General features: G+C 35.1%; 6 protein-coding genes across 6 annotated transcripts; 4 read left to right on the top strand and 2 right to left on the bottom strand.

Annotated features, from left to right (window-relative positions):
- Window positions 1–376: 376 nt before the first annotated feature.
- LOC108840096 (pentatricopeptide repeat-containing protein At1g53600, mitochondrial) lies at window positions 377–3390 on the bottom strand. Its single transcript, XM_018612923.2, has 2 exons — window positions 1146–3390; window positions 377–948 (listed from the first exon to the last, which is right to left on the bottom strand). The coding sequence occupies exon 1, from the start codon at window positions 3344–3346 to the stop codon at window positions 1169–1171; it is 2178 nt and encodes a 725-aa protein (XP_018468425.2). The 5' UTR covers window positions 3347–3390; the 3' UTR covers window positions 377–948; window positions 1146–1168.
- On the bottom strand, window positions 568–939 carry LOC108849693 (cold shock protein 2). Its single transcript, XM_018623285.1, has one exon. The coding sequence runs from the start codon at window positions 937–939 to the stop codon at window positions 568–570; it is 372 nt and encodes a 123-aa protein (XP_018478787.1).
- A 4868-nt stretch (window positions 3391–8258) lies between the features above and the next one.
- Window positions 8259–10153, top strand: LOC108817777 (persulfide dioxygenase ETHE1 homolog, mitochondrial-like). Its single transcript, XM_018590605.2, has 8 exons — window positions 8259–8585; window positions 8807–8935; window positions 9014–9121; window positions 9205–9339; window positions 9423–9464; window positions 9555–9614; window positions 9698–9776; window positions 9851–10153. Exons 1-8 carry the CDS (start codon window positions 8346–8348, stop codon window positions 9943–9945), a joined length of 888 nt encoding a protein of 295 aa, XP_018446107.2. The 5' UTR covers window positions 8259–8345; the 3' UTR covers window positions 9946–10153.
- Window positions 10154–11478: 1325 nt separating this feature from the next.
- On the top strand, window positions 11479–12601 carry LOC108852579 (60S ribosomal protein L18a-like protein). The gene is made up of 4 exons (XM_018626082.2): window positions 11479–11715; window positions 11942–12017; window positions 12116–12230; window positions 12309–12601. The coding sequence occupies exons 1-4, from the start codon at window positions 11508–11510 to the stop codon at window positions 12369–12371; spliced, it is 462 nt and encodes a 153-aa protein (XP_018481584.2). The 5' UTR covers window positions 11479–11507; the 3' UTR covers window positions 12372–12601.
- A 7810-nt stretch (window positions 12602–20411) lies between these two features.
- On the top strand, window positions 20412–24137 carry LOC108862049 (heat shock 70 kDa protein 14). The gene is made up of 10 exons (XM_018636074.2): window positions 20412–20563; window positions 20723–21915; window positions 22011–22238; window positions 22323–22418; window positions 22530–22706; window positions 22791–22985; window positions 23064–23210; window positions 23301–23450; window positions 23549–23679; window positions 23804–24137. The coding sequence occupies exons 2-10, from the start codon at window positions 20746–20748 to the stop codon at window positions 23958–23960; spliced, it is 2451 nt and encodes an 816-aa protein (XP_018491576.1). The 5' UTR covers window positions 20412–20563; window positions 20723–20745; the 3' UTR covers window positions 23961–24137.
- Window positions 24138–24648: 511 nt separating this feature from the next.
- LOC108862069 (fatty-acid-binding protein 3, chloroplastic) lies at window positions 24649–26128 on the top strand. The gene is made up of 5 exons (XM_018636098.2): window positions 24649–24961; window positions 25090–25194; window positions 25271–25426; window positions 25503–25717; window positions 25807–26128. The coding sequence occupies exons 1-5, from the start codon at window positions 24718–24720 to the stop codon at window positions 25963–25965; spliced, it is 879 nt and encodes a 292-aa protein (XP_018491600.1). The 5' UTR covers window positions 24649–24717; the 3' UTR covers window positions 25966–26128.
- Window positions 26129–27455: the final 1327 nt, after the last annotated feature.

Genomic DNA, 27455 nt, shown 5'->3' with positions numbered 1-27455 from the left:
GGAATATTTTTTTCTATATACTACGCTGTCAAGAGATATCTAGCGAATCTAAATTTGTTTATCTTGAATATGTAAATTAATTATCATAAATTTGAAGTGTGATTTTTCAGTGAAATACATAAATTTCCACTGTAGAACGTTGATATAAAATATTGTCAGTCAGAGTTTCTAGAAAACGGCCTAAAATTAAAATATTCATATCAAGATTCAAGTGATTTCCTAATCTTTTTCTTTGGAAAAAAAACTATAACAATACACTAAATACTGTACATATAATATATATTATTTTATTTTTTGAACCTTATAATATATATTATTGAATATCATGATTTATAAATCATGATATTCAATAATATATATTATTGAATATCATGAATTATGAAATTTATATTAATTTATTTTCACAAAACTAGTGTATTTTGATTTATGGTAAATATAAAATATTTACATAATACAAATCAAATCAGAAAATATGAGATTTAATCAAGTAGAAATTAAAAAAAAATAGCACAAATCCAAGACCACGAGAAAAACACAAAAACACATCGTTATACATAACTAACTTCCTCACCCGCCACCACATCCTCCTCCTCCTCCACCGCCACCACATCCCCCTCCACCACCACCACATCCCCCTCCACCACCACCACCATGATGCCCTCCACCGCCACAACCACCACCACCACCGTGATGATGACTGCCGTGATGATGACCAGAAGGTCCAGAACCAGAGATAGTAGGAAGAGACGCTGCCGCAGCTGGATAAAACACGAAGTCACCATTGCTACTTGTTACAGCCGTGTCTCTCTGGTTGTTGTTGGGCTTTAGCACAGAACCATCACTGCCTGTTTTCTTCTTCTCTTCCAAACATGCCAATAATAAAGCAAGGGCAAGAAAGAAACCACCACAGGCTATCAAAACAATCAAATAAGTTTCCATAACCTCTCTCTGCAATAAAAAGTCACAATCGTAGATAAGTTCCCATGATCTAGTATTTATATAGCCATATAATAATTTATTTTTGTTTGGACTAGGATAAGTTACTAAGTAAATAATTATCCACATAAAACAAAATTATGATAGTGAGTAAATCAATAACACGATTGATAACTAATGTTATGTTTATCTACTAAATCAACTCACACCTCAATAACAGAGCTTGGTTCATTTATGAATACTTCCTCTGCAATGGCTTATAGAAATCAATTTCCATTTCCTTTTCAATCATCTTCAGTGTGAACGTTATCTCTTCCAGATTCAAATGAGACTCATCTCCCGCAAGAAAGTTGTGCACTTCACCCTTTAATATGATCCAGCTAGAACCAGGATCTTTCTTTATTCTTTTCGATTTCTTGATACTCCTTATCCGATCACCGTCTCTGTTTTTCCCAACAAGTGAATATAGCTGAGACAATACAACATAAGGTGTTGCGCTATCAGGCTCAAGCTCAATCAGTTTCTGAGCAGCAAGCTCCGCAAGATCCACACGCAGACAAGTCTTGCTCGCACCAAGAAGACTACCCCAAACACCAGAGTGAGGCTCAAAAGGCATTGAAGAGATCAAATGATATGCTTCATCAAGCATCCCACTTCTGCCAAGGAGATCAACCATACACGCGTAATGATCAGGTCCTGGTTCTTCCATGGAGCTGAAGTACTTCCATCCTAAATCTACGTATCCAACATGAGCACAAGCTGATAACAGAGCAAGAAAGGTAACACTGTTCGGCTCTGTTCCTGTACTTTCCAATGCTGAAAACAGTTTAACTGCTTCCTTACCGAAACCGTTGTAAGAAAACCCGCTGATCATCGTGTTGTAAGAAACAATATTGGGATCACTGATGCGTAAGAAGATCTTGTAAGCATCATCCGCGTTTCCGCTTTTTGAATACATAGACACCAATGAGTTCTGAACTGACAAGTCATAGGCCATGTTCATCTTCACTACTCTAGCGTGGATCTGTAGTCCTTCAACCAACGCCGCTAAACTAGCTGCTGCACTGAGCACACTACTGAAAGTGTAGGAGTTTGGAGAAACCTTTCCTCGGAGCATATTACGAAACCAATGAAGCGCCTCCTCGTAACATCCATTGCTCACAAAAGCAGATATCATAGCGGTCCATGTCACGTCGTCCTTCTCAGGCATCATCCTAAACAACTCTAGACATTTGGAGATCTCTCCTTTACCGGAAAACCCTTTGATCATATCTGTCCAAGATACAATGTCTTTACTCGGCATCTTATCGAAAAGTTCATAAGCTTCAGAGACTTGTCCGCTGTGAACAAGACCCGTGATCAACGAGTTAAAAGAAACAGTGTCTTTGTTTCTCATCACGCCAAACACTGCTTTGGCCTCTCCCATAAAACCAAGCTTAGAGTACATTGAAATCAACGAATTCCCTAGAAAGAGATCAAACTCAAGAGGCATCCGTGAAACCAACCCATGAATCTGACTCCCCTCTCTGTATCTATCGAAATCTCGACAAGCTTTAAACATAACAGCCAGAGTGTTGGCATTAACACTAACATCTCCCTCTCGTCTCATCCTCAGAAACAGAGCAAACCCATCTTCAAAAAACCCACCTTTAAAATACCCATCAATCATAGCAGTCCAAGTAACCACATTTCTCTCAGACATCTCATCGAACACTCTCCTAGCATCAACAAGCTTCCTCATTTTGCAAAACCCATCAACCATCGAGCTACACGACACCACTTCCTTCACCACCATACCTTCAAACACACGTACAGCCTCCTTCAACTTCCCTGCTCTCAAGTACCCACTCAACAAAACATTCGAAGCAACAGGATCACGAAACTCAACGGGCGTCTCACCGTACAAACACTCCGCCTCATCAAACATCCCCGCCTTCACAAAACCGGTAATCATCGCGGCGTAAGAGACAGCGTTCTTCTCAGGTATCTCGCGAAACAAGTCGTGAGCTTTGACCATATCGCACTTGTTCTTAACCATAGCCGTAATCATCGCGTTATAAGACGTTGTGGCTCTCACAGGCATTTCGTCGAACACTTGGCGTGCTTTACTCATTTTACCGTTCTCCGCGTAAGCAGAGATCATCGCGTTCCACGAGACGATGCTTCTCTGAGGCATTGATTTGAATATAGCTTCGGCTTCTTGGAGATTGCCGTTTCTCGCGAGCTTCGAGATTTGAGAATTCCATTGGAAGATTGATGTGCTTGTCGTAGTCCTCTCCACAGAGTTTTGTGTTCTTGTTGTTGTCGGTGGATTGGGTTTGTAGTTAGAGAGAGCAGTCGTGGAGTTACGCCTGAGACAAAAGCTGTGTTTGTAAATGAAGCTGTTTTTTGAAATCGGTCTCATCACCATTGTCTAGCGATTACAACGGAGAGGAACGAAGAAAAGGCCGGGAAAAACAATATTAATTACTTAACAAATTTAATTTCGTCAAATTTAGCAATATTTTGAATTTTTTTTTGTCACAGGCAATATTTGAATATGTTAAATATTTTCTCTTTTTTTTTTGGTAACAGGGAATCTATAAGATAGACAAAGAGAATATTTCCAAATTACCAAATTATTTTATTTAATATTTCCAATTGTGGATAACAATTTTTTTACTACTTTGACAATCAACAATAACAACACTTATGTATATCAATAAAAACACTAAGGAAAAAAAGTCCTTAATTTTTTTGTTAGTTATTATTTAATGTTTTATTTCTTTCGTTTTTTCAAGTTGAATATCAGAGTACAATTTTAATTAATAGGTCAAAAATATAATACCTATTAATACATATATTAAGAAAACAAATGGATTAAAAAAAATCTTGACATCGTCGCCGTCAATGATGGGAGAGACCAAATCATGGCAAACACCTACCGTTGATATTTTTAACAGCCGAAATCTTTATTCCGTTCAGAAACGAAATGTTTCATGATCCCTTCCTGAACCAAACACGAATCTTTCGATTTGTATATCGATTCCGCCCAAAATGGAAATGGACTAAGTTCTACCACGTCGTGTGACATTGCTCTTTACCCTGCAAAATTCATTTTCGGGTAAGTTCCAACCCGCACGAAAGACAAACTTATGCATGTAAGTTTTTGGTTGAAAATTGAAATAAGAGTTTTTGGTTGAAATTTTGGGAATTCCGCAATTAATGTTGAATGTTAGTTTGTTTATTTTGAAAAATCGAACAGAGAATGAAAAAGCTGAGCTACTAAAAAGGTTATCAGTCTTCTACACTTTGAGTCAAGAAAAAACTTACTCGTTGTTCTTCTACAAATCTCTTGACCTTGATTTTGGTAACCAATTTTGAAGCATCTACAAATATTGGAGGTTGTCGTTGTTTCATGAAGCATCTATAAATTTCTAATCTCGATGTCACATTGCAACATAAACATCAAAAACTGAAGAAGAGCTGTTTTGATTCTTTTCGTTCCTTACATATCAGAAATTTTACCTTTTCATGGTCAATCCATGTGTTGTTTGGCTTGTTGTATTCATTTCCTAGTTCTAGTTTACTTCTATTAATATTATCTGCATGTTAAGGTGGTGGTTAAATCTTTTTGTTTGTGACCTTTTTGATTTATTGGAGTCCATAATATGTTTGGGTTTGCAGTCAAGATTGTTCTTGTTTTTTACTAGTTTGAATTTCACATATTGCTCTACTGGGTAGGTTCATGAGCTCATAACATTGCTAGTTTCTTTTTTGTGCTCGTAAAATTGTGTTGTGCTGTTGATTTGAGTAAGAAATTGTAAAAAAAAATTAGGAAGAATTCTAGAGACTTTGGAAAGTTATGATATTATAACAAAAGGTTTATTTTGCTTTGTTACGCAGGATATGTTCCCTTACAAGTTGGCACTTCTTAAGTTGCGCTATTCTATTGGTTTTGAACCGCACAAACCAGTGTCGATAAATCAACACTCAGATGTTGGTTATAGCGACATTGTTAAGGGGATCCTCAAACCAGAAAAAATTTCAAGAGAATTAGAGAAACTTTTATAGAACCTATGATCAAAGTGAGCAAAAGGCATTTACAATTATCAGGGAAGACACTATACGTGTTTTTCACTTGAAGCACTATGATAGTGAAGAAAAATGAAGTATGGTTTCATTTTGGGGCGCAGTCATTGAGATTCTCCACTAGAGAGTTCCACATGATCATTGGGCTTAAGTGTAGTGGAGTAAGAGAAGGACCACAAGTCGATACAGAAAATGAGGAATGTAAATGGAACTTGCTAGAGGGTGGTCATACACTCGATGACTTAGAAAAGCAACTCAGTGGCACAAGTGAAGAGTCTTCTGATGAGAGATTCTCCCTATCAATGCTTCACATTATTGAAAGCATATTGTTGCAAAAGAGCGCAAGGCACAAGTTCCTCTGGAAAATGTAAAGAAAGCACAAGATATAGTATCTTGTTTACATACCCATGGGGAAGAGAAGCATATATCTTACTTCTAAAATCAATTATGAGAGTTGTGGAATCCAACCTTGAAAAAAATACGAGTTGCAGGGATTTCCTTTAACCTTCCATTTGTGGATACTAGAGTCGGTCCATTTGCTACAATCTGTCTACAATATGATTATTCGTATTCTAGAAATTCAAGAGTCGACACCTACCTTCTTATGTGAGAAATTCACATCTATATTGACTTCATCTATAACACATGTTCTAAGGATTGAATCAGCAGTAAATGTAAGTTTTTACACTGTCATGTTTTGGTTATTTTATTTTGCTTATTCTTTTTAAAACTAATGCATAACAAATATTTTGGATTTTTTGTTGTTGTAGTTGAAGGTTACTTGTATTTTACCTTCTATTCCCCATGATCCTGGATACAATGTTTCAATGAAAGACAAATTTGATGACGATCTGGATGCAATGGGAGATTTATCAAAGAAAGAATATAGGTTTATAGTTGAAGAGTGGAAAATAGGTCAATAAACCTTTATGATGCTCTTGAAGAAATAGCCTGAAAACTTATGAGTTTGGAAATTTGGAGATTGGTCAAGCATTTTCTTCAAATGAAGTGTGAAATTTCAAAGCTTATAAGACTCAGCGAGATGATGGAAGAGAATTTGAAGACCATGAACTCTCATTTTCTTTGATGGAAGAAAAACAAGAAAATTAAACTCGTGTATAAGATTTAGAGAAAAAAACAAAATGTTACTTCATATAAAATAAAAATCCTTTTCAAGCTCCTCTTTTATGTTTGCAATTTCTTCCTTGATGATGAGATACTTATGAAAATATATTATTTATAATTTTTAGTTATCTATATAAATAGTAACAACTTTTCAAATTTAATGTAGTTATTTTTAGATAGTACATTTACAATATGAAAGGCTATTAAAAACTATTACAATTTTATAATAAAAATATACAACTCTTTAAAACTAACATTTAAAAAAAGACTTATTTTAAGATGATAAAATTAATTCTTAACAATTTAACAATCTTTTTAAATTTGATTGCAACTTTAACATGAAAACACACATTATTAAGATGTAAAGTAAAATTCTTATGATTAAAAGACACATCTATACATATTTTCAAAATATTTTCCAATCAAATACACATCTATATATAAAGTAAAACTCTTATGATTAAAACACATCATTTTATAATTTGATAATACTTTAAAAAAAACTAATTTCATTTCTATGATGAAAATGCACAGTTTTTGAATTTTTTAGGCTTCATATTATTGATAGTTTTAATACATGTGAAAGAATTATAATAAAATACTTATGAAAATAGATTGTTTAAAGTTTTCCACTGATATATATGAATAGGAAAAACTTTTCAGATTTTTTTAAACAAATGCTATCTAAAAAACTTTTACCACTGTGATCCCACATCCAATCCCAAATGTGTTATGCGCTTCTGTTACCAGATGAACTGTCTTTCAGTGAGTGAATATAACATTCTCTCGCATTTGAATCCGCTCTTCGCAGTGGCTATACTCCTCCTAGACCTACAAAATTTTTCTGGAAAGATTTTTTTGTCTTATCTTGACGGTTTTTGTTTGTTTTTCTGTTTCTAAACTATGCATTTGCTTGTTTCTTTCAGATGCAGTGAGGAAAACTTTTCAGATTTTATGTCGTTATTTTTAGATATCACGTTTTCAATATGACAAGCTATTAAATAGTAATTCAACTTTTATAATAAAAAGATACAATTTTCAAAACTAATACATTATAAAGAATAGAAAGACACACTTTTAAGATGATAAGACTTTTAAAAATATATATTTTAATGAAAAATATATTTTAATTTTCATTCCATTTTAGCATGAAAATACACATTCGTTGCATGTTGAAAAGTTATATGTAGTTATAAAAACACTACAAATTTCTTAAAACACTAATTTCACTTTTATAATTAAAATGCATAATTTTTATATTTATTGTGCTTAATATTATTAATAGTTTTTAAAAAATATTGTAAGAAATTTACAATGAGATACTTACGGAAATATATTATCTATTGTTTTCAGAAATATATATGAATAGTAGAAATTTTCAGATTTTATGTAGTCAGCTTTAGAATAGTACATTTTCAATATGACAAGCTCTAAGAAACTAATACAACTTTTATAATGAAAATACATAACTTTTTAAAATTAATATATTTTAAAGAATAAAATACATATTTTTAAGATTACAAAACTAATTGTTAAACAACTTCACAATTTTTGAAAATTTATTGCATTTTTGCCATAAAACACATTCTTATAATGTAAATTCAGAGACACATCTATATACATTTTCATCTATACACATTTTCATAATATTTTCAATAGTTGCGTGGTAAAAAGATACATGTAATCATAGAAGTACACATCATTTCATAACTTGACAATTTTTTTAATTAATTTTATTTTTATAATGAAAAAAAAACATTAGTTCTGATATTATTGAGATTCCTATCATTAATAGATTGTTTTTCTTAACACTTTCTGTTTTTACTTAAACATATAAATTATTGCTAATTCTACTTTTATAGATTACCTTGTCGGCAAAAACACGTTTCCTTTTTTATAAAAGCCCATTTTGTTTACAACGAGCCCACGAAAACTAGCCCAATAGAACAAAGATAAGGCCTTAACTAATTACTCGTATCGTATCTATCTATCTCTCCTCTATGTCATCAACTCAATCTAAATCCTAATCAATCATGCATGAACCTTCGAACTTTTCGTCGCAATCAGGACCAAATCCAAATCCATTATGGTTACTCCAATCACACAACGACAACAACACCAATCCACCGAGGGTCCCACCCTTCCTTTTCCTTTTGTCGTCGACACTTCCGTGGACGTGGGGATAAGCAACAAAAAAAGGAACCTCCTTTAAAATGGCAGTGTTGACACGATTCCAGCATCTTCTTCTTCTTCAACCCGGATTCCTCTCTTCTCATCAGTCTCCTGTTCTCCGACATCCTCTAATCAGAACTCGAACAGTCATCAGATCGGTGATGGGTTCTTCCTCTTCCTCCTCCTCCTCGAAGCTTCTCTTCCGACAGCTCTTCGAGAAAGAGTCTTCCACTTACACCTATCTCCTCGCTGACGTCTCCCATCCGGATAAACCTGCTCTGGTAAGCTCTTTGATTTCATAAAGGTTGAATCTTTCGAGATGGGTTTTGAGAATTGTGTGTGTTTTTGATGAAATGTGATCACATCGTCTTGTATAATATATAGTTTTTGGTTGATGGGTACTCATCAACACATTTGGTTATAAACCGAATTAGTTTCGAGAAGATCATATACTTTGTGTGCTCAATTGATTGTTGTGACTGTCGTCTAATATGATGAGCAGTTGATTGATCCGGTGGACAAGACTGTTGATAGAGACTTGAAGCTGATCAATGAGCTAGGCTTGAAGCTTGTCTATGCTATGAACACTCATGTTCATGCCGATCACGTCACTGGCACTGGACTTCTTAAGGTCTGTCACTAGAACATTTTTTGTGGTTTTTGGTTTACATTTGATGATTCAGTGAGCTTTCTTTGTTTGGTTATACAGACAAAGGTCCCAGGTGTGAAATCAGTCATTTCGAAAGCAAGTGGTTCTAAAGCAGACATGTTTCTTGAGCCTGGTGACAGAGTATCTATTGGTGATATATACCTTGAGGTAAAGAAAACAAAGTGTAATCACCGAGAAACTTAGGGGGAGATCAGGAGAGTAATGATCGTTTCATTTTTTTTTTTTTGCAGGTTCGTGCTACACCTGGACATACTGCAGGATGTGTTACATATGTGACTGGAGAGGACGCGAATCAGCCCCAACCAAGAATGGCTTTTACCGGGGATGCTGTACTTATCCGCGGTTGTGGAAGGACCGACTTTCAGGTACACAAAAACAGAATGGCCCATGTGGATGCTGAAGACATTGGTTTAACTTTTCTAATGATGTTTTTTACTTGGTGTTGCAGGGTGGAAGTTCGGATCAACTCTATGAGTCTGTGCACTCACAGGCAAGTTTTCCACACTATCCTGTCCACTACACTGACAAAATGATTCATACTATTCAAGGATTTTATATATTGTATTCGTCCTAAATCCAGATATTTACATTGCCAAAGGACACACTGATATATCCAGCTCATGACTACAAAGGTTACGAGGTAATGCAAAACAGATAATTCAGTCACACTGGGTCTTGTAATGAAAGCTGTACATTATCTTTGTGTTAATAAAATATATTCAGGTGAGTACAGTTGGAGAAGAGATGCAACACAACCCACGTTTAACCAAAGATAAAGAAACATTCAAATCCATCATGTCAAGTAAGTTTTCCTTTCTCCTTAGTATTGCAGCTTTCCTCAAGTCTCATAATAACCGTGGTCTTTGCCTCTTACAGATCTGAATCTGGCGTATCCGAAGATGATTGATGTTGCAGTTCCAGCAAACATGGTATGTGGATTACAAGATTTGCCTGCTCAAGCCAACTTATAACTCTCTACACAAATGTCTCTCTCCCACACACTCTTGAGAGTTTGTTTCTTTGTCCAATAAGGTCTTGTCGTATTAGATAAAAGATCATTAGAAGATTGTGTAAGTTTTTTTTTTCTTTTTTTGCTTGCTAAATAAGATTGTGTAAGTTACATTGAACATATATGGAGTTTGTATTGGAGATAATAACATATATTACGTGTTCAACTTTTGTTTGGTTTGCTGATTGATGTGTGATGTGTGATGTGTGTCCACTACAATAATTCAACCTACATATAATAATATGGCTGTTCGGACAACAACAAGAACCACTTGCCCATGTGTTTTTTGCCACGTGTATAAACAAACACATGTCCTTAAATATAAGGGAAAATTGGATAAATGAGACACTTTCAACTTGGATTTGTCCCTCTAGTATTTTTTCTTAGTTAGTTGGGAAAATAGAATTTATATTAATGTTAATACCATAATACCCTCAGATTAACCAATTAAATTTTCAGTTAAATACATAATATAATTAAATTAGATTTTCTTTTATTTTAAAATGTAAAAACAAAAAAAAGATAAATACGTGTTTACCCTAATTATTTTCTAATTCTCTGATCTTCTTCCTCTAAGCTTTTGAAGGTCTTCAATGGCGATTTTGGCTTGAGGAGAATCATCCCTTCTTCCTGACTAAGCTTACCTTTGATATTGTTTTGATTGGATGTTCTTTGGTCCGGTTCCTAAAAATCTCGCCGGAAAACAGCTGGTTACCGCCGCGAGTTGACCTTATTCGCCGAGTTAATCGTTAAAACTTCTAAGTTCATTGCTTTATAGAATTTAAACTTGATATCACATTATATGTTACCGTTTTGTATTATTTGCACAAAAACTTACGAAACTAATATGAATAATCACTGAAATCGCAAGAAAAAAAAAAGAAAACGGCTGCAGATTTCGCAGGAAGAAGGTGGAAGACGAAGGCAATATTGTCATTTAGCATTTCATTTAACCTAATCCTAAGAAAAATGGTCCAAAACGACAGCAGTGGCTGTCGAACCCGGGTTCTGCAGGTTTAATAAGCCCAACAAAGACCACTGCACCATGTTTCCAACACAAGATATCCGAACTTATGTAGACCGAAGACATTTTTCTTGATTATAACATAACTGATTCTATCTTTGCCAGAATATACAAGAAAGATTAGTTTACGGTATATATCTTTGATATATCTATGTTTAAAACTTAGAATCCGATTTATAAACTAAGTAGATTACCAGAATGAGTATTCTAACTGTAGGCAGAAGATAAAATAAAATATTATTTCAAATCTTTTTGAAAAAATTAAACATATATATTGTCATAATTAGGTTTCTAATAGTTTTCATATTTTTTACATTTTTAAAATTCAATTTACTATTTTTCTCATTAAAAAAGGGTAAAACATATCCAAAATTGACAAAAGTATGAGAAATCCTATTGTGGCAAACAAAATTTCAAAGTGTTCCATTTTTTTAATTCTCCCTAAATATAATCCAAACATATAAAAGAGAGAACAAAAAGTTTGAGAAGAAGAGAAGAAAATGAGCAAAGAAAAAGACAAGGACGGAGCAGCTTCTCCTACATCTTACGGCACGTTTCAAGGTGTCCCTACTTATCCACCACCGCTGCATCCTCGTCCTCCGTCCCATCACCCGGTCTCCGGGTTCCCTCAGCCGTCTCAGCCTCCCGGAGCAGCACATCATGACCTTTCCGTTCATCAATACATTCAAGAACATCAAACCGTTCCTGGTAAAGTAACTTTCCAAGCTGGAACCTCAACGTTGACTCTATAGCCTCTTCTATATGATGCAAATGAGTATAACCAAGTTACTAGATACACTTCAGCTGAATCATATTGTAAAATTACTTAAGAGTTTCATCTTGTTCAATCAGTAATTGTGAGTTCATATACACAGAAAGAACCTGAAGCTTTCTCTCTGTATCTACAAATACTTCACAAATCTTTAAATGGCAGGATATGATGTTGCTGAAGGAAGAACTGGAAGACAAGAACCTCTACCTTGTTGTGGTATTGGAATCGGTTGGTTCTTGTAAGTTCTTTTTAGCATATCTCAGATTAGTCCTCAGGATTGTACAATCATTAATTAGTTATCAATCTGAAAGAAGTTGGTTTTTGTTATTCTTGAAGGTTCATAACTGGTTTCATCTTTGGTGCAATCCCATGGTACATAGGAATATTCATCCTAGTATGTGCTAAGATCAACCCACGAGAGAAACCAGGATACATAGCTTGCGCCATCGCTGTAAGTCTTCCACTGTATATTGTACAGAGCATCAGATTCAATCTTGTGGTATAAGTAAACTTTATTTGGTTTTTATAGGCCGTTCTTGCTACAATTGCTATAGTGTTTGGTTTCGTGGGAGGAAGAGAAGTCTGGTCGTGAGAGTGTATCATCAATGATCAAACGAGAAAACTATACAACTGTTCATCAAGTTGTAATTCTTTTGTAATTAATACCATTTAAGTCTGTGCGTTTGCACAAGAATCAAAAAGCATATTGGCTTTCAAATTGACTGGATATGTCATTACGCTCAGACTGTACTTGCATCGACTTGTAAGACGAGTTGTGGTTAGGCAGAGGACTGAATAAAGGTCAAAATGACTTTTCTTTCACTTTGGAAAGTTCCAGAAAAACTGAGCAAGTTCTCAACTTGTTTGAATCATTCATGCTTAATTTTCCATTGCCAATTGTCCCTTTTTACATATTTCAAACGTGTTCCCTAAGACTATTCCAATACTTTAGATCTCTCCAAAAAGCAAAAAAGGTACGTAAAAGTGACAATATATATATATATATATATATATATTTTTTTTTGTCGGCTGCCCAATGTACTAGATCAAGTGGGGTCTAGACGAGTTGATTCTCCGGGGAGCATCTCCGTCTGTCCGAATCTGACCTATATGGGAAAATATATAACCTTTCCTCCTAACTTTCTTTGCCAAAGTATCCGCACGACCTTTTGTGACAATATATATTTAAAGTATGTTAGCTACAAATTATCCCTCAAGCAAGAGAGCCTTTTGTGGTTTCATTTTATCAACATTTGATCCCATGAAAGTACTCAAATAAGAGCTAGGCAAAATAAACTTTGTGTATTTAGAGAAGTGAAGTGGGTTGTACAAATCCAAACAAACTTGTTTAAACGAAACCTTTTTGACATCAATAATCTAAATTTAGATAGAACCAATATCCAAATAGGATCAAACTTAAATAGAACTAGATTTTGACCCGCCCTTTAGAGGGCGGGACAATCGTTTTGTTTTAAATTTATGCTCTTGTTCGATTTTTCATAAGTGTGTTTAGGCATGAGTATCTGGAATGAGATCGATTGTCGTTAATAAATTTGGTTTAGTACAACATATATATATATAACCCGTCTGTTTGTCTAGATTTTGATCCGCGCTTTGAAATCGCGAGATTTTTTTTTCTATGACAAATATTAACCCGTATGTTTGTTCATTAATATAATTAGGCATAGACGTTCATTTTTTGGTTCAGTTCCAGTTTGTTTCTTTTTTTATTGGTTTGGTTCCAGTTTTCTATTTCTCGATTCAAATGATATAAGTACCGTTCGATTATTTATGAATTTGAATTGGATTTCAGTTTGGTTATTTTGATATTCGGTTTGGTTCGGATAACAGTGTTAAGAACCCGATAAAATTTCAAGTTCAATTTATTTTTGGTTAGGTTATTTTCTTTCAGATATTTTGGAATAATTCGAGTAAAATTCTCATTTTGGATTTTTCGGACACAGATAACTCTGATAGATTCAAATATTTCAGATAAGAAATATTCAAGAAATTATGATAAGTTTTAATAAATTCGATAAAAGCAGTGGCTAATTCAGGTTTTTGGCTAATTCTATTTTAAGTAGTATTTTAGAATATTTGATAATTTTAAAACTATATATTATTGATTTTTAGGTATATAAACTGTGTTTTGGATATTTGAATTATCCATTCAATACTCGGTTTGGTTTTGGTTTTCAAAATTTAATGGATTTAAGAATCTTTCAGATATTTGTAAATATTTATTCATTTTTCGTTTTCTTTTTTTTTATTTTTTTTTGTTCAGTTAAAGTTTGGTTTTCGGTTCTCAATATATATGCTGAGACCTAGATCTAATTGTATAATCTATCTTGTTTTTTTATAAATAAGTGCATTAAGCTTATATTTAATGATAAATTTTATAAGTAAAAATTATAAGCTTGCTATCGTATTAAAACTATTGCAAATATCCAATAAGTAATTATAAATATTTTAAATGTTTTGATGTTTATAACTTTGATTTACAATTAAATTTCATTGATAATATATAGATCAATACCATCAATATGTCAATATGTGAAATATATTTTATATAGAACAAATATTTAGTAAATAGTGATAATTTAGAGGGGTATTTTTAAAGTTGTTATATATTTCTTAATTTTTCATATCTTTGTTAAAATAATATTCGAGTTTTAAATATTGAAGATCTAAATTTAAATTTTATCCAAATTATATTCAAACTATTATATTTGATCACATTTATTTCAAAATATAAAAGAAATGTTAAATTTTGACACAAAGTCTGTCATTTTCATATTTTTAAAAAATTCAAAATCTGAATTTGCTTACATTTATTTTTCAACTAAATGAATATGTCTAAATTAAAAGTTTTAAAATTTTCTTGTTTGTTAGTTTAGATCTTTTACGTATGAAAATATTTATAATTTTTGATAATATTGAAGTACGAAAAAATAGTATAAAAATATTTAATTCTATTTACATGAATTATAGTTCGACTGTCTTTGATTAACTAATAGTAAAGTCAAAGCCCATGATGGTACATATTGATAATATGAAACTTAAATCATATATAGTTACATTCGTTTGTTTTAGTATAGATGAAACTGTTTTTTTTTTTAATAATCACAACAAATAAAGGTGATATAATAACTTTTCAAGGTTATATTATATAGATTTGCAGTCGTACATTGTTTAATATAAGATATGAAACAGTGTGATAAGAATCACAACAAAACCAAGTGATAATGGTTTGTCAAGGATAGTTTATTTAAATCAAAATAATAGAAAATTAATAAACTAAAGCTAAACGGTAATGCAGTGTATATGTGTGTGTGTCAGTGTGTGCATAAGGTAAATAAGATTACATAATTTGGTATGTGATAAATATTTCATTTAGTTTTATTTCACATTAAAAATAATGGTATTGCTGTAACTAAACCAAAGAAACTTCAAAATGCTTAGATAAAATGTTTTTTTTAGAAGAGGAATATTTGGTTAATACAGTTTCGGGTGGTTAGCGTGATTAATGTTTTCTGTTGCAATATTGTTAAAAGAATATGCTTAGTAAATATTGACTTGTATTTAGGGGCGTAGATTTTCTGTTGTAAGATTTGTTTGTATCATTTTTTTGTTGAAAGTAAATGATTTTACGGAGCTAACCATCTGGTTTTCCTTGAGTATAATTCTGTTAAGATAAATCAAGATTAGCCCTTGAGAAAAATCCGAGAGTTTCAAAATAATAGTTTATTGAAAAATAGGGTTCACGAACCTAACTATAACACTCTTGGCAAGTATTAATATGAATGAACCCAGAAAATAAGAAAATTTCATCAGCTGACAAAAACAAATTAATCAAAATCAGTTTTGAAATATGAAGAAAATAGATTTACCTGTTTAGTTGATATGGATGCTTAAATCTGTTTGTATGACTCTTCTTCTAATTGGAGTTTCCTTCAACACGAGCTTCGGTAATTACATACCAAACAGTTCTACTCAAAATAATGTTGGTTTGGTTTAATATGGTAGTGATAGTAATAGTCTGTATATATATAAATAATTAGAGCAGATAAATTTACCTCTATAAGCTCCGATTATGGCTCACGTCAATTAACATATTACTATGCTCTCATTTGGCTCTTGCATATTAGCATTGACAACATATTAGCATTGATCACTACAAAATTGAAAACTGTATAATTAGATCTCCAACATGTTAATTTATTTTTTAAAACAAAGGCTACTAAATTTGACTCAGTACTTACTATATGTCTTTGTGAACTTCATATATATTCTTCTTTTCTTTCCTGCATACTGAACCTGCATTTTTATATCCTGCAGAAAATCAAAATAGAAGACATGACTACATATCTAGATTTCCTTTGCTTAATATGAGACATGGCTTAATAAATAAATTGTTTTGCTCGGAGTGGTGGCTATGATCTCCATAGCCTGTTCATATTTATAGTACTCATATGCGATTTTTTATTTAAAGTGGACAATATATTCTTAAGAATAAAATCGTGTAGTTTAGAAATAAACTCGTCTAGTTAGAGAAATTCCTATATTACTGGTGTTTTCAAATCATATAAAATTACTGTAATATAGAATAAATATACCAGAGAGTTCTTAAAAAAAAGCTGCGATTACTTATAAAATATTAAAGCATTTAATAAAAAACATAGACTAAAATATACCAGTGGCATGAAGTTGTAAATACTTTAAAACTTCAAGGTGGTCTCAAAAAAGCCCCTTGTGTTTTAATAGTATAGATTATGATAGACCAGAATTTGGTATGGTCTAGATAAGAGATCACAAATATTATAATAGATTTTAGTGAACAGCCTATATGTTTTTAATATAATTATTGTATTCCACAACACAATTTACATGTTCTATAAAATAAAGTCAAACTTTATCGATGAAAATCACAAAAACATATTAAAACTATTTGGCATACTTTAGTTTATAATCAATGAAGAACGAAGATCTCAAATCAATTTTAACTTTGATTATAGATGAAAAATAAAGTTTTAAAGTGTGATTATGAAGAGTGAATACTGAAACAAGTTATTAGGAAAATGTCTAAATGAAAATGGTTTTTTTTTTCTCTCAAATAGATTTAAAGTTAGATTAGTTGACTGTTCCATTCTTATACATGTGTATAAACATTTATAAAATTATCAAATCATAATAATTGTTAATGTTTCGATTTCGCTTATACAAAATTTAAATTGTTTTGTTATCTAAATATAAGTAAGTGGAGCATATTACTATATATGATTATGTTGTTATTTTAGTTATATATACATATGATTTTAGATATATTAGTCTTGATCGGTTCAATTAGTTATATATATGATTTTAGATATATTAGTCTAGATCGGTTCAATTATTCATTTTGGGTATACTGAATTTCATCTATTATACCATTTTTTTTTTCAAAACAACATAATAATATTTTTAGTTGCTCTTACTATTGCTAATCCTCTTACATTAGTAGATATATTTGTTAATTTTACATATGCTGTTTTGAAAAACAATTGGTAACAAAACAATAGGAAACAAAAAGTAATATGTTAATGAATCTGGTGTTGCATTATCAAACATTACTAGTAATCTTTTCAAAATATATGCACAAAATATTCACTAAGTAAATAAATAAATAATAATAGACGACACAAAACTAATTCTTAATAATGGTTGTATTACGGAGCACAATTTACATTTTTTACAAAATAAAGTCATAATTTACTTCCGTCGGAATGAGTCTGAGCTGCTAGGTGAGTTTGGCGTTGGGTTTGTGTCTGAGCTGGTGGCTGAGTTTCTGTCTACAATGCTTGAGGCTCTGCTGCTGGCTGAGAATCAGCTTCCTCATCACCATCATCTCCACCCACTCTAGAGTTCAAACTTGTTTCTCCATGTTGAGCACTCCATCCTTCAGCTCCAGTTATTACTACACCACCAAATTCTGCTTCATACATATCCATATTGTCAATCTCTTTGCACGCGGATTTTCTAATCCCAGGACACTCTTGTATAACAAAAAAAAAGCAATGATCAATCACAAGCATACAAGCAATGACCAATAATCACTTAACAGCTAAGTTCACATAAGAGAATGTGTAACTGACCTTTTCACGTTCATTCCACCAATCATCTGACATGAGAATTCTTCCCATGTTGTCATACCCAAGCCCTGTCCTATTTTGAGTCAGCATCTTAATCTTGATGTATTTCTTCCTACTGGTGTTTGTATTTCTTCCTACTGGTGTCGTACTTGTTCTTAAAGTCCCTCTTCCAATCGGAAAATCCTTTCTTAAACCTCAGCTCAAATGCATCCATGATGTTCTTTTCCCCTACTTTATTCATGCATGTAGCACCCTTATTTCCTTTTCGTCTCTCTTCCGCGTACAGTTGAAAAAAATACCTAGTTTCCTCGAGAGTCCAAGTCTAAAACACACCAACCAATTCTCAATAAAACTTAAACACAAAAGAACTGGCAAGAGATAAATATATTCTCAACAACAGTTCCATACAACCTAAAGCATACAACCAGGCAGTTTCATACGTATAAGAGGCAAGACTAAACAGAAAGATTAAGCAAATGAGAGAGCCTTACATCTTTAGCCATCTTCAAAAGTGAGCTTGGGAGAGCTTGAGGGAGAGAAGCTTGGGAGAGCTTGAGACCTGCAAAAAACATAAAGATTAAGCAATGAAAACATGAAGTTTATGATTTATATACAAGCAACAGTGTAGAGGCTTGAGACAGAACACAGCTTTAAAAATCATCAGAATCAGTCTCAAGAAACAGTGTGAGCTTGAGAGAGAGAGCTGAGTCTCTTACCGTAAACTTGGAGAGGCGTGGGAGAAGAGAGAGAGAGCTGGAGAGTGTGAGCTTGAGAAGAGAGAGCCTGCAAAAAGATAGAAAAGGAACAAACTTTAAGTACAGTGGTAATGTAACAAGCTCTTTTCATGTCAATGAGACAAACTCTCGGAAGTACAGACAGAAACCATACCAACAAGATTGATAAGACATCAGTACTTATAATACAGCCTTTGAACTAACAAAAGGTAGATTGTGAGGAAATAACATACGCTGGCTTTGAAAGAGATCACCAAGCGCACGGTAGAGTGGAGCAGCAGCGGGTGGTTTAGGCAAAGAGCCGTACGTGTTGTGAATATGCTTCCTTCAAGCGAGCATCCAACAAATGCACATGTTCATACAATGGACGTTTTAAGTAACGTTTTCAGACAGGTTTCAAACAGAGAATGAGACATATAGCAACAGAGAAGAACATCAAAATCAGTATCATTTTAATACAGAGTTGTGGAGAAACAGATAGAAAGAAGAAGATTAAAAAAGTTCAAACAAGTAAGGACATAAACAGTCTGATAGAAGAAGTGCAGAACCAAACGCAAAGACAACACAAGAGACCATCATTAGCATCAAGCACAACCATAAACGACATCACTAGAAACCACATCAAACAGTCTGATACTCAACACAAGAGACCATCACTTGCGTTGTTGAACTTACCAGAAACAGAGTGAGCTTGGGAGAGCTTGAGTGAGAGAAGCTTGGGAGAGCTTGAATGAGAGAAGCTTGGGAGAGCTTGAGACCTGCAAACACCAAACAAGAGAAACCCATCAAACATATGAATAGCAAAACCCAACAAAGACATGAGCTTTATGTAAAAGGAATTCACGAACCGAGATGGAGAGCTTGAGAGAGATGGAGAGCTCGATATGCGTTGGAGATGGAGAGAGGGTTGAGAGCTTGAGAGAGGTGGAGAGCGAGCTTGAGATGCGTTGGAAATGGAGAGAGCTCCAGATGCGTCTGTGGAAGAGACGAGGGAGCTCGAGAGGCGTCGTCTGTGGAGGAGAAGAGAAAGCTCGATATGGGTTTGGTTGAAGCTCAAAGAGAGGTCTAAGCTCGAGGACGAAGAGATGAGAGAGCTCGAGGTCTGAGTCTATCGGAGAAGAGAGAGAGCTCGTAGTCTTTGTTATCCGGAGAAGAGAGAGAGCTCGAGGTCTGTGTCTTGCATCTCGTGGTGGTGATCTATGAATGGAAGAGAGAGCTTGTGGTGTGCTTTGAATCAAGAGAAGAGAAGATACGACTGGTGCGTCAATTGGAGAAGAGGATGCGACTGCGTCAATTGTTATGAGTTTTTTTGTTATTAAACCTAGGTTTATTGGTAAATATTGAAAGATATTAAGAGCAAAATTGTAAATTACTTTTTTAGCTGCATCATTTACGCTGTGGACGCGAGATTTTTCGACGTCAGATGCAGGTCTCGGCGTTAGACTCGGCGTCAGACGCAGCGGATCGATGCAAGTACTAGCGTCAATCAAACGAACAAAATTTCCGAAAAAAACCGCCGCAGCCGCAGACGTAAGTATCTGCGGCGACCAAATGAACAGCACTATTATCAGTTTGGTTTATTCAAGTGCTATCTATTTAAAAAAAAAAAAGAAACTAGTTTTGCATCTTTTTATTATATGGAGATGTTTTTTCAAGTTCTTATATATCAAAGTTGATCTTTGGCGTTATTTTAAAGTTTCGATGTTATTTAACCTAATTTTACAAATATACCGACCAGAAAATGTAAAACAAAGGAAAAAAGGGAAAAGAAAGTTCGAGAACTCGAACCCCTGCTCCATAAAACCCTCTCTCGTTGTCTTCCTCTCGTTACTCTCATTCAGATTCTCCGCTGCGACGCCAAAAACTCAAACCTAAAAGCAAAAAAAGCTCTCAGAACCCAAACCCCTCTCGCCGATCTCCAGGTACGGTCCCGATCCTCTCTCCCCTCCTCAGCTTCAGATTAGATCTTTTAGATCTGAATCTCGTATTTTCCGCATCTCACTTTTTACTCTATCATTCGCATCTGAACTGTTCTCGATTTGAATTAGGGTTTCTAAAAGGTTGAATCTTTATCTGATTAGGTTTTTTTGAACAAAGCTTGAGAATGAGTGTGGTCGGGTTTGATTTCGGTAACGAGAACTGTCTCGTCGCTGTCGCGAGACAAAGAGGGATCGACGTTGTCCTCAACGATGAGTCAAACCGCGAGACACCCGCCATTGTGTGCTTTGGAGAGAAGCAGCGTTTCATCGGGACCGCAGGAGCAGCCTCCACCATGATGAACCCTAAGAACTCAATCTCCCAGATCAAGCGCCTCGTGGGTCGTCAGTTCTCGGACCCTGAGCTGCAGAGAGACATCAAGTCTCTGCCTTTCTCCGTCACTGAAGGACCAGACGGGTACCCTTTGATCCACGCCTCTTATCTGGGTGAGAAGAGGGCGTTTACTCCCACTCAGGTGATGGGGATGATGTTGTCTAACTTGAAAGGGATTGCTGAGAAGAATCTGAACGCAGCTGTGGTGGACTGCTGTATCGGTATTCCGGTTTACTTCACGGATCTGCAGAGGAGAGCTGTTCTTGATGCTGCGACTATTGCTGGTTTGCACCCTTTGCATTTGATCCATGAGACGACGGCGACGGCGTTGGCGTATGGGATTTACAAGACGGATTTGCCGGAGAGTGAGCCGCTTAACGTTGCTTTCATTGACATTGGTCATGCGAGTATGCAGGTGTGTATTGCTGGGTTCAAGAAGGGACAGCTCAAGGTCTTGTCTCATGGTTTTGATCGGTCTCTGGGAGGGAGGGACTTTGATGAGGTTCTTTTTAATCACTTTGCTGCCAAGTTCAAGGAGGAGTACAAGATTGATGTCGCTCAGAACGCTAAGGCGAGTCTCAGGCTCAGGGCTGCGTGCGAGAAGCTGAAGAAGGTGCTGAGTGCTAACCCTGTGGCGCCGTTGAATATTGAGTGTTTGATGGATGAGAAGGATGTTAGGGGTGTGATCAAGAGGGAGGAGTTTGAAGAGATCAGCGTACCTATCTTGGAGCGTGTCAAGAGGCCTTTGGAGAAAGCTCTCGCTGATGCTGGGCTCTCGGTTGAAGATGTACATATGGTTGAGGTTGTTGGCTCTGGATCTCGTGTCCCTGCTATTATCAAGATCCTGACTGAGTTTTTCGGTAAGGAGCCAAGGCGTACGATGAATGCAAGTGAGTGTGTGTCGAGGGGATGTGCCTTGCAGTGTGCAATCCTCAGTCCCACCTTCAAAGTCCGTGAGTTCCAGGTAATGACTGAATATCTGTGCTTAAACATGTGTGTTTTATCATCTAGTTTAGTACTGCAGATTATCTAACAAGTCTGGTTATTAATTCTGATAAGGTTCATGAGAGCTTCCCCTTCTCCATTTCACTGGCGTGGAAAGGAGCAGCCGCTGATGCTCAAAATGGAGGAGCTGAGAATCAGCAGAGCACCATTGTTTTCCCCAAAGGAAATCCAATTCCTAGTGTCAAGGCTCTAACATTTTACCGCTCTGGGACATTCTCTGTCGATGTGCAGTACAGTGATGTGACTGACTTGCAAGCGCCTCCAAAGATCAGCACATACACGGTTTGATTCTTTGCCCAGTGTCGTGTATGTTTAATACTAATACTCTAGAGCTCTTGGTTCTCATGGTTGTTTCTCTTTTTGCAGATTGGTCCCTTCCAGTCATCCAAAGGCGAGAGGGCAAAGGTTAAGGTGAAAGTGAGATTGACCCTTCACGGAATTGTCTCTGTTGAAGCAGCAACTGTAAGTTTGTGTTATTATACAAAAACTATTATAACCAACTTGTTGATCATCCAATGCGAACTTGAGGTCGGTTAGCTTATGCTTATTTTTTTTCTCTTTCCCTCATTACAGCTTTTGGAGGAGGAAGAAGTTGAAGTTCCGGTCACAGAGCAGATGGACACTGACAAAGCTTCCGGTGAAACTGATGTTAACATGCAAGACGCCAAGGAAACCAGTGATGCAGCTGGCGCTGACAATGGTGTTCCCGAGTCTGCTGATAAGCCAGTGCAAATGGAAACCGACTCAAAGGTTAATTTCTTTACTGAACTGATGGTCCTTGCTTTATTCTTTTCACTCGGGAACTTGATTTAATCAATTGTATGGTATGTGCAGGCGGAGGCTCCTAAGAAGAAGGTGAAGAAAACAAATGTACCGCTCTCTGAATTGGTATACGGCGCCTTGCAATCAGTGGACGTCCAAAAGGCTGTAGAGAAAGAATATGAGATGGCTCTGCAAGACAGAGTTATGGAGGAGACTAAGGACAAGAAGAATGCTGTCGAGTCATATGTTTATGATATGAGAAACAAAGTAAGTACATCCTTTTCTTCCTCTCCTTTCTTTTTGTATTTGCATTGCGACTACTTATGTGTTCTGTTTTTTATTCAGCTGAGTGACAAATACCATGAGTACATAACGGAGTCAGAGAGGGAGGCTTTCCTAGCGAAGCTCCAGGAAGTAGAGGATTGGTTGTATGAAGACGGAGAAGATGAAACTAAAGGTGTTTATGTCGCAAAGCTTGAGGAGCTGAAGAAGGTATATATATACACATGATAGACAGAGATGACTAATTTACTTCGAGAACTTAGTGTTTTAACAAAGCATGGTGATTGGACTTTGATGCAGGTGGGTGACCCAGTTGAAATGCGGTTCAAGGAGTCGCAGGAGAGAGGGACGGTCATTGGACAGCTTGGTCACTGTGTTAACAGCTACAGAGAGGCAGCTGTCTCGAATGATTCCAAGTTTGACCACATTGAACTAGAAGAGAAGCAAAAGGTATAATAATAACAAGAGCTGAGATGTTTCTTGATTTCTATTATTTTCTGAATGTTGAGAGATGTGTGTTTTAATCTGTTGTTGTTTGTTACATGAAGGTGTTGAACGAGTGTGTGGAAGCAGAAGCGTGGATGAGGGAGAAGCAGCAGCAGCAGGAGGCACTTCCCAAGTACGCAACACCAGCTTTCCTGTCAGCTGACGTTACAAAGAAGGCTGAGGCGCTGGACAAGTAAGCAAAAGCTTTCTTGTTTCTCTTATTAGTGATGATAGCTGTGTTGTGTGTCTTGTAGTAGGAATTACTGTAGTAATGGTATAGAAGTGACTGAACCATCTTTTGGATTTTGTTTTGGCAGGTTCTGCAGGCCTATAATGACCAAACCAAAGCCGGTTGCGAAACCGGAAGCACCACCAGCTAAGGCGGCTGATGAGGAGAAGAGTGAGCCACAGCCAGAACCGGCCTCTGGTGAAGAACCAATGGAGACTGAGAAGCCTACCGAAGATAGTGCCTAAGAGATGATGGTGCTGTGTATCGATTTTGTTTTTAATTTCTTGTTTCCCCCCAAAAGAATCTTATATTGAAACTCTCTTTTCTTTGCGGTTACAGTTTTCAGGAAGTATTATTTTCTCTTTGTGTTTTCTTTATAAACTATTTATCGTGTGTGAGATGAGTATTTGTTCTACTTGTTACATGTTTCTGAGCTGTTTTTTTTATCAACAAAGCAAATGAAATATGCATATACTAGCATTTCTATCAACAGCCTTCTTAAAGATTGGCAAGTTCATTTTCCTTCTGATGTATAGCTTCGGAAGCATGCCTAGTACTTGTTCTATGCACATACACAATGCCATGAGAGTTGAGAGACGTGCTTATGTGCACATCTTATGTAATGAAAAATCTGATATACACACAAACGACACGCAGTTGATTATTTCAGACACTAAACGACATCAAGTCAAAGTCGTTAAACTGCATGTAGTGGAGTTGCGTAAACTAAAACGACAGCTTTACAACTGACAAAAAAAAAAAACCAAAGCCCCAACCCGAAACGACACACAGTTGATTAGTTCAGACTCTAAACGACACCTAGTTTAAAATCTCTAAAACGGCCTGTAGTGAATGCGCGTAAACTAAAAACGACATATTTTCTTAATCAGTTACAACTGTCAAAAACCAACGCCACAAGTAGATTTAAATCGCAGAGTCAATTAACACTCTTGTTCTAAAAGATCAAACACACTTCTAGGATTCATCGCCGGAGATTCGAACATGGACGGAGTTGTTCTTACGGCATTTCCATCTGTAATCCGTGGTCTCTCTCTGCGAAGTGTCTGTCTGAACAGAGTTAGTGCTGGATCCAGACACCAATCCCCGGATCCAGTTTCAGTGCTTCCAACTGTGAATTGCGTTTCATCTCTCTCCATCCACCCATCTAAGAAAGGAAGCTCCTTTCTTAGAAAGCGACATTGTGTTGAAACTTCACGCATGGTGGTCAAATCCGCAGCTTCTTCAGGTAAAAGGTTCAACCTTTCTCTGTTTTTGTTTAAGAACAGAGAAAAACAGAGTTTGGTTTAGAAAACTGTATTATTGTTCATGGTGATTTAACTCCTGTTTCTATCTTGATCTGTGTGGTTTGTGTAGTTGGAAATGCAGATGAGAGCGTGGAAGAACCGGGTACAAGTGTGAAGTTTCAGAGATCAGTGGCATTGCCTGGTTGTTCTACCACGCTCTCCTTGCTCGGCACTGGTCAGTTTCAAATGCACTCTTTATATTTTGATGAAATGCTTCTAGACTTGCTCTGAGACTTTCTTTAATCTATCAGGGTTTAGGGAGAAGAAGTTTGCTATCATTGGCGTCAAAGTCTATGCTGCGGGTTTGTATGTCGATGAATCTATCTTGAGCGGGCTAATCCCTTGGAAAGGGAAGTCTGCTGATGAGATTCAAAGAGATTCATCACTCTTTAGTTCAATCTTTCAAGGTAAATGATATATGCTAAAAGATGATATAGCTTTCTTTGTTCACATCTTGAGTCTTGTTGCTCTCATGTTTTGCAGATCAAGCAGAGAAGTCACTGCAGATTGTTCTTGTGAGAGATGTTGATGGCAAAACCTTCTGGGATGCATTGGACGAAGCCATTTCACCTAGAATCAAATCTCCTACATCTGATGATAAAACCGCTCTCTCTACCTTCCAAGGGATCTTTCAAAACAGACCTCTCAACAAAGGAAGTGTCATTCTCTTGACTTGGATCAATCCTTCTAAAATGCTTGTAAGCACAATTTTTTTTTATCAGGCTTTGGAGCTCATTTGAATCACTTACACTCTTGATTTGCTTATGTTTTCTTTTTCTTCTGTTAGGTTTCTGTTTCTTCTGGAGGGTTGCCAAAGGATGTGGATGCAGAGATCGAGTCAGGTAGTGTTACATCTGCTTTATTTGATGTGTTCTTTGGGGACTCTCCTGTTTCTCCTACATTGAAATCTTCTGTGGCTAACCAATTAGCTATGGTCCTCAAGTAAACACTCTAAATGTAACATATCATGTTGTAGTATGAACATCTTGAATCATGTGATGTGTTAGGTCTATGTTTGTATTATCTTTTATAACCAAAGACACCATGTTTTGAGCTTAAAAATGATGTATGTTTTGAAATTTTCATTGATATTAAAAGAACATATTAGGTAAAATCGCATAAAAAACTTTGAAAGTCTCACTCTAAATGTAACATATCATGTTGTAATATGAATATCTTGAATCGGTGTAATGTATTAGGTCTATGTTGTATTATCTTTTATAACCAGATAAAGACACCATGTTTTGAGCTTAAAAATGATGTATCTTTTGAAATTTTAATTGATATTAAAAGAACATATTCAGTTTTTAGTTATAAATGCATTATTTTCGTGATTAACTATTTTTCAAAATTTTGGTTCTTAAAGATTCAGTCAATATAATTGATTTCTTCAAAGTTTTATTATCGAATAATTTTTTTATTGAAAATATATATTTTTGAATTTTTTTTCTAAACATGAATTGCTTTGAAACGGATTGAACACTAAAGTTCCTAATACTGGAAATAAAATATGATTGTGACTGAGATTAAATGGTTTTGGCCAAGTTGGCAAGTGAGCCCTTGACCACATGCAACTTCCTGTGTCATTCTCACTTGGACCACATTTTTCATGTTATATTTGGAGTTTTCTTGTGTGATGCATTATTATATTTCTCAGTATTATATTGCACCAAGTATATTCCTCAGTATTATATTGCACCAAGTAAGAAATGTTTTGGTTGGTAGAATTTTAATTATATTTAACATAAATTTGTCAAAAATTAACATAAATAAGAAAAAACAAAAACAATTTGATTGGTGGTGGTGGCCTGGTGGGGGATAGTTTGGCTCCTTCAGTCAAAACTCTATAAAGTAGTTGTTTGTGAATGGTTACAAAAAGCATGATTCATGTGGTTAATGGTGGTGATTATGTCTCCCTTCTATTGAATTGTGACTCATGCAGTTTATTTCTCCATATCTTTGATTTTTTTAAAAATCAGTTAAAAAAAAAATCTTTGATTTTTTAATTATTATTCAATCTTTGGTGCTAATATAATATATAGTAGTATCATATACTGTATTATACAGAGTCTAGTCTAAAGTGATAGGGCATCATTGATTGGTTCTAATCTTTGGTCCGTCCTATATCTCATGACCAATCCTATACTGTATGATATTTGTCTCTAAAAGTAGAAAACAATGAAAATGCAAGCACAAAAGTATCATCTTTAGTTCTAATGCTTTCAAATATAAGATAGTCATTCAACTGAGACATGTTATAGAATATAAGTATATGTAGTATCATATATGAATTGTAATATAGTTTTTATATAGGTGAAACTGTCCTTTTCATGCTTTAAGTAATGGATCAACTTTGCAACTCACTTATGTGATTGAATGTCTCAATTACAACAAAACCAATAATGTAGATTTTTATTAATATTAAATTTTTAGATC

Source organism: Raphanus sativus, chromosome 1 (assembly GCF_000801105.2).
Source record: "Raphanus sativus cultivar WK10039 chromosome 1, ASM80110v3, whole genome shotgun sequence".
In the NCBI taxonomy this organism is placed as follows: domain Eukaryota; kingdom Viridiplantae; phylum Streptophyta; class Magnoliopsida; order Brassicales; family Brassicaceae; genus Raphanus; species Raphanus sativus.
Note: the sequence above shows the minus strand (reverse complement) of the source record. Positions and strands in the feature narration are given on the sequence as shown.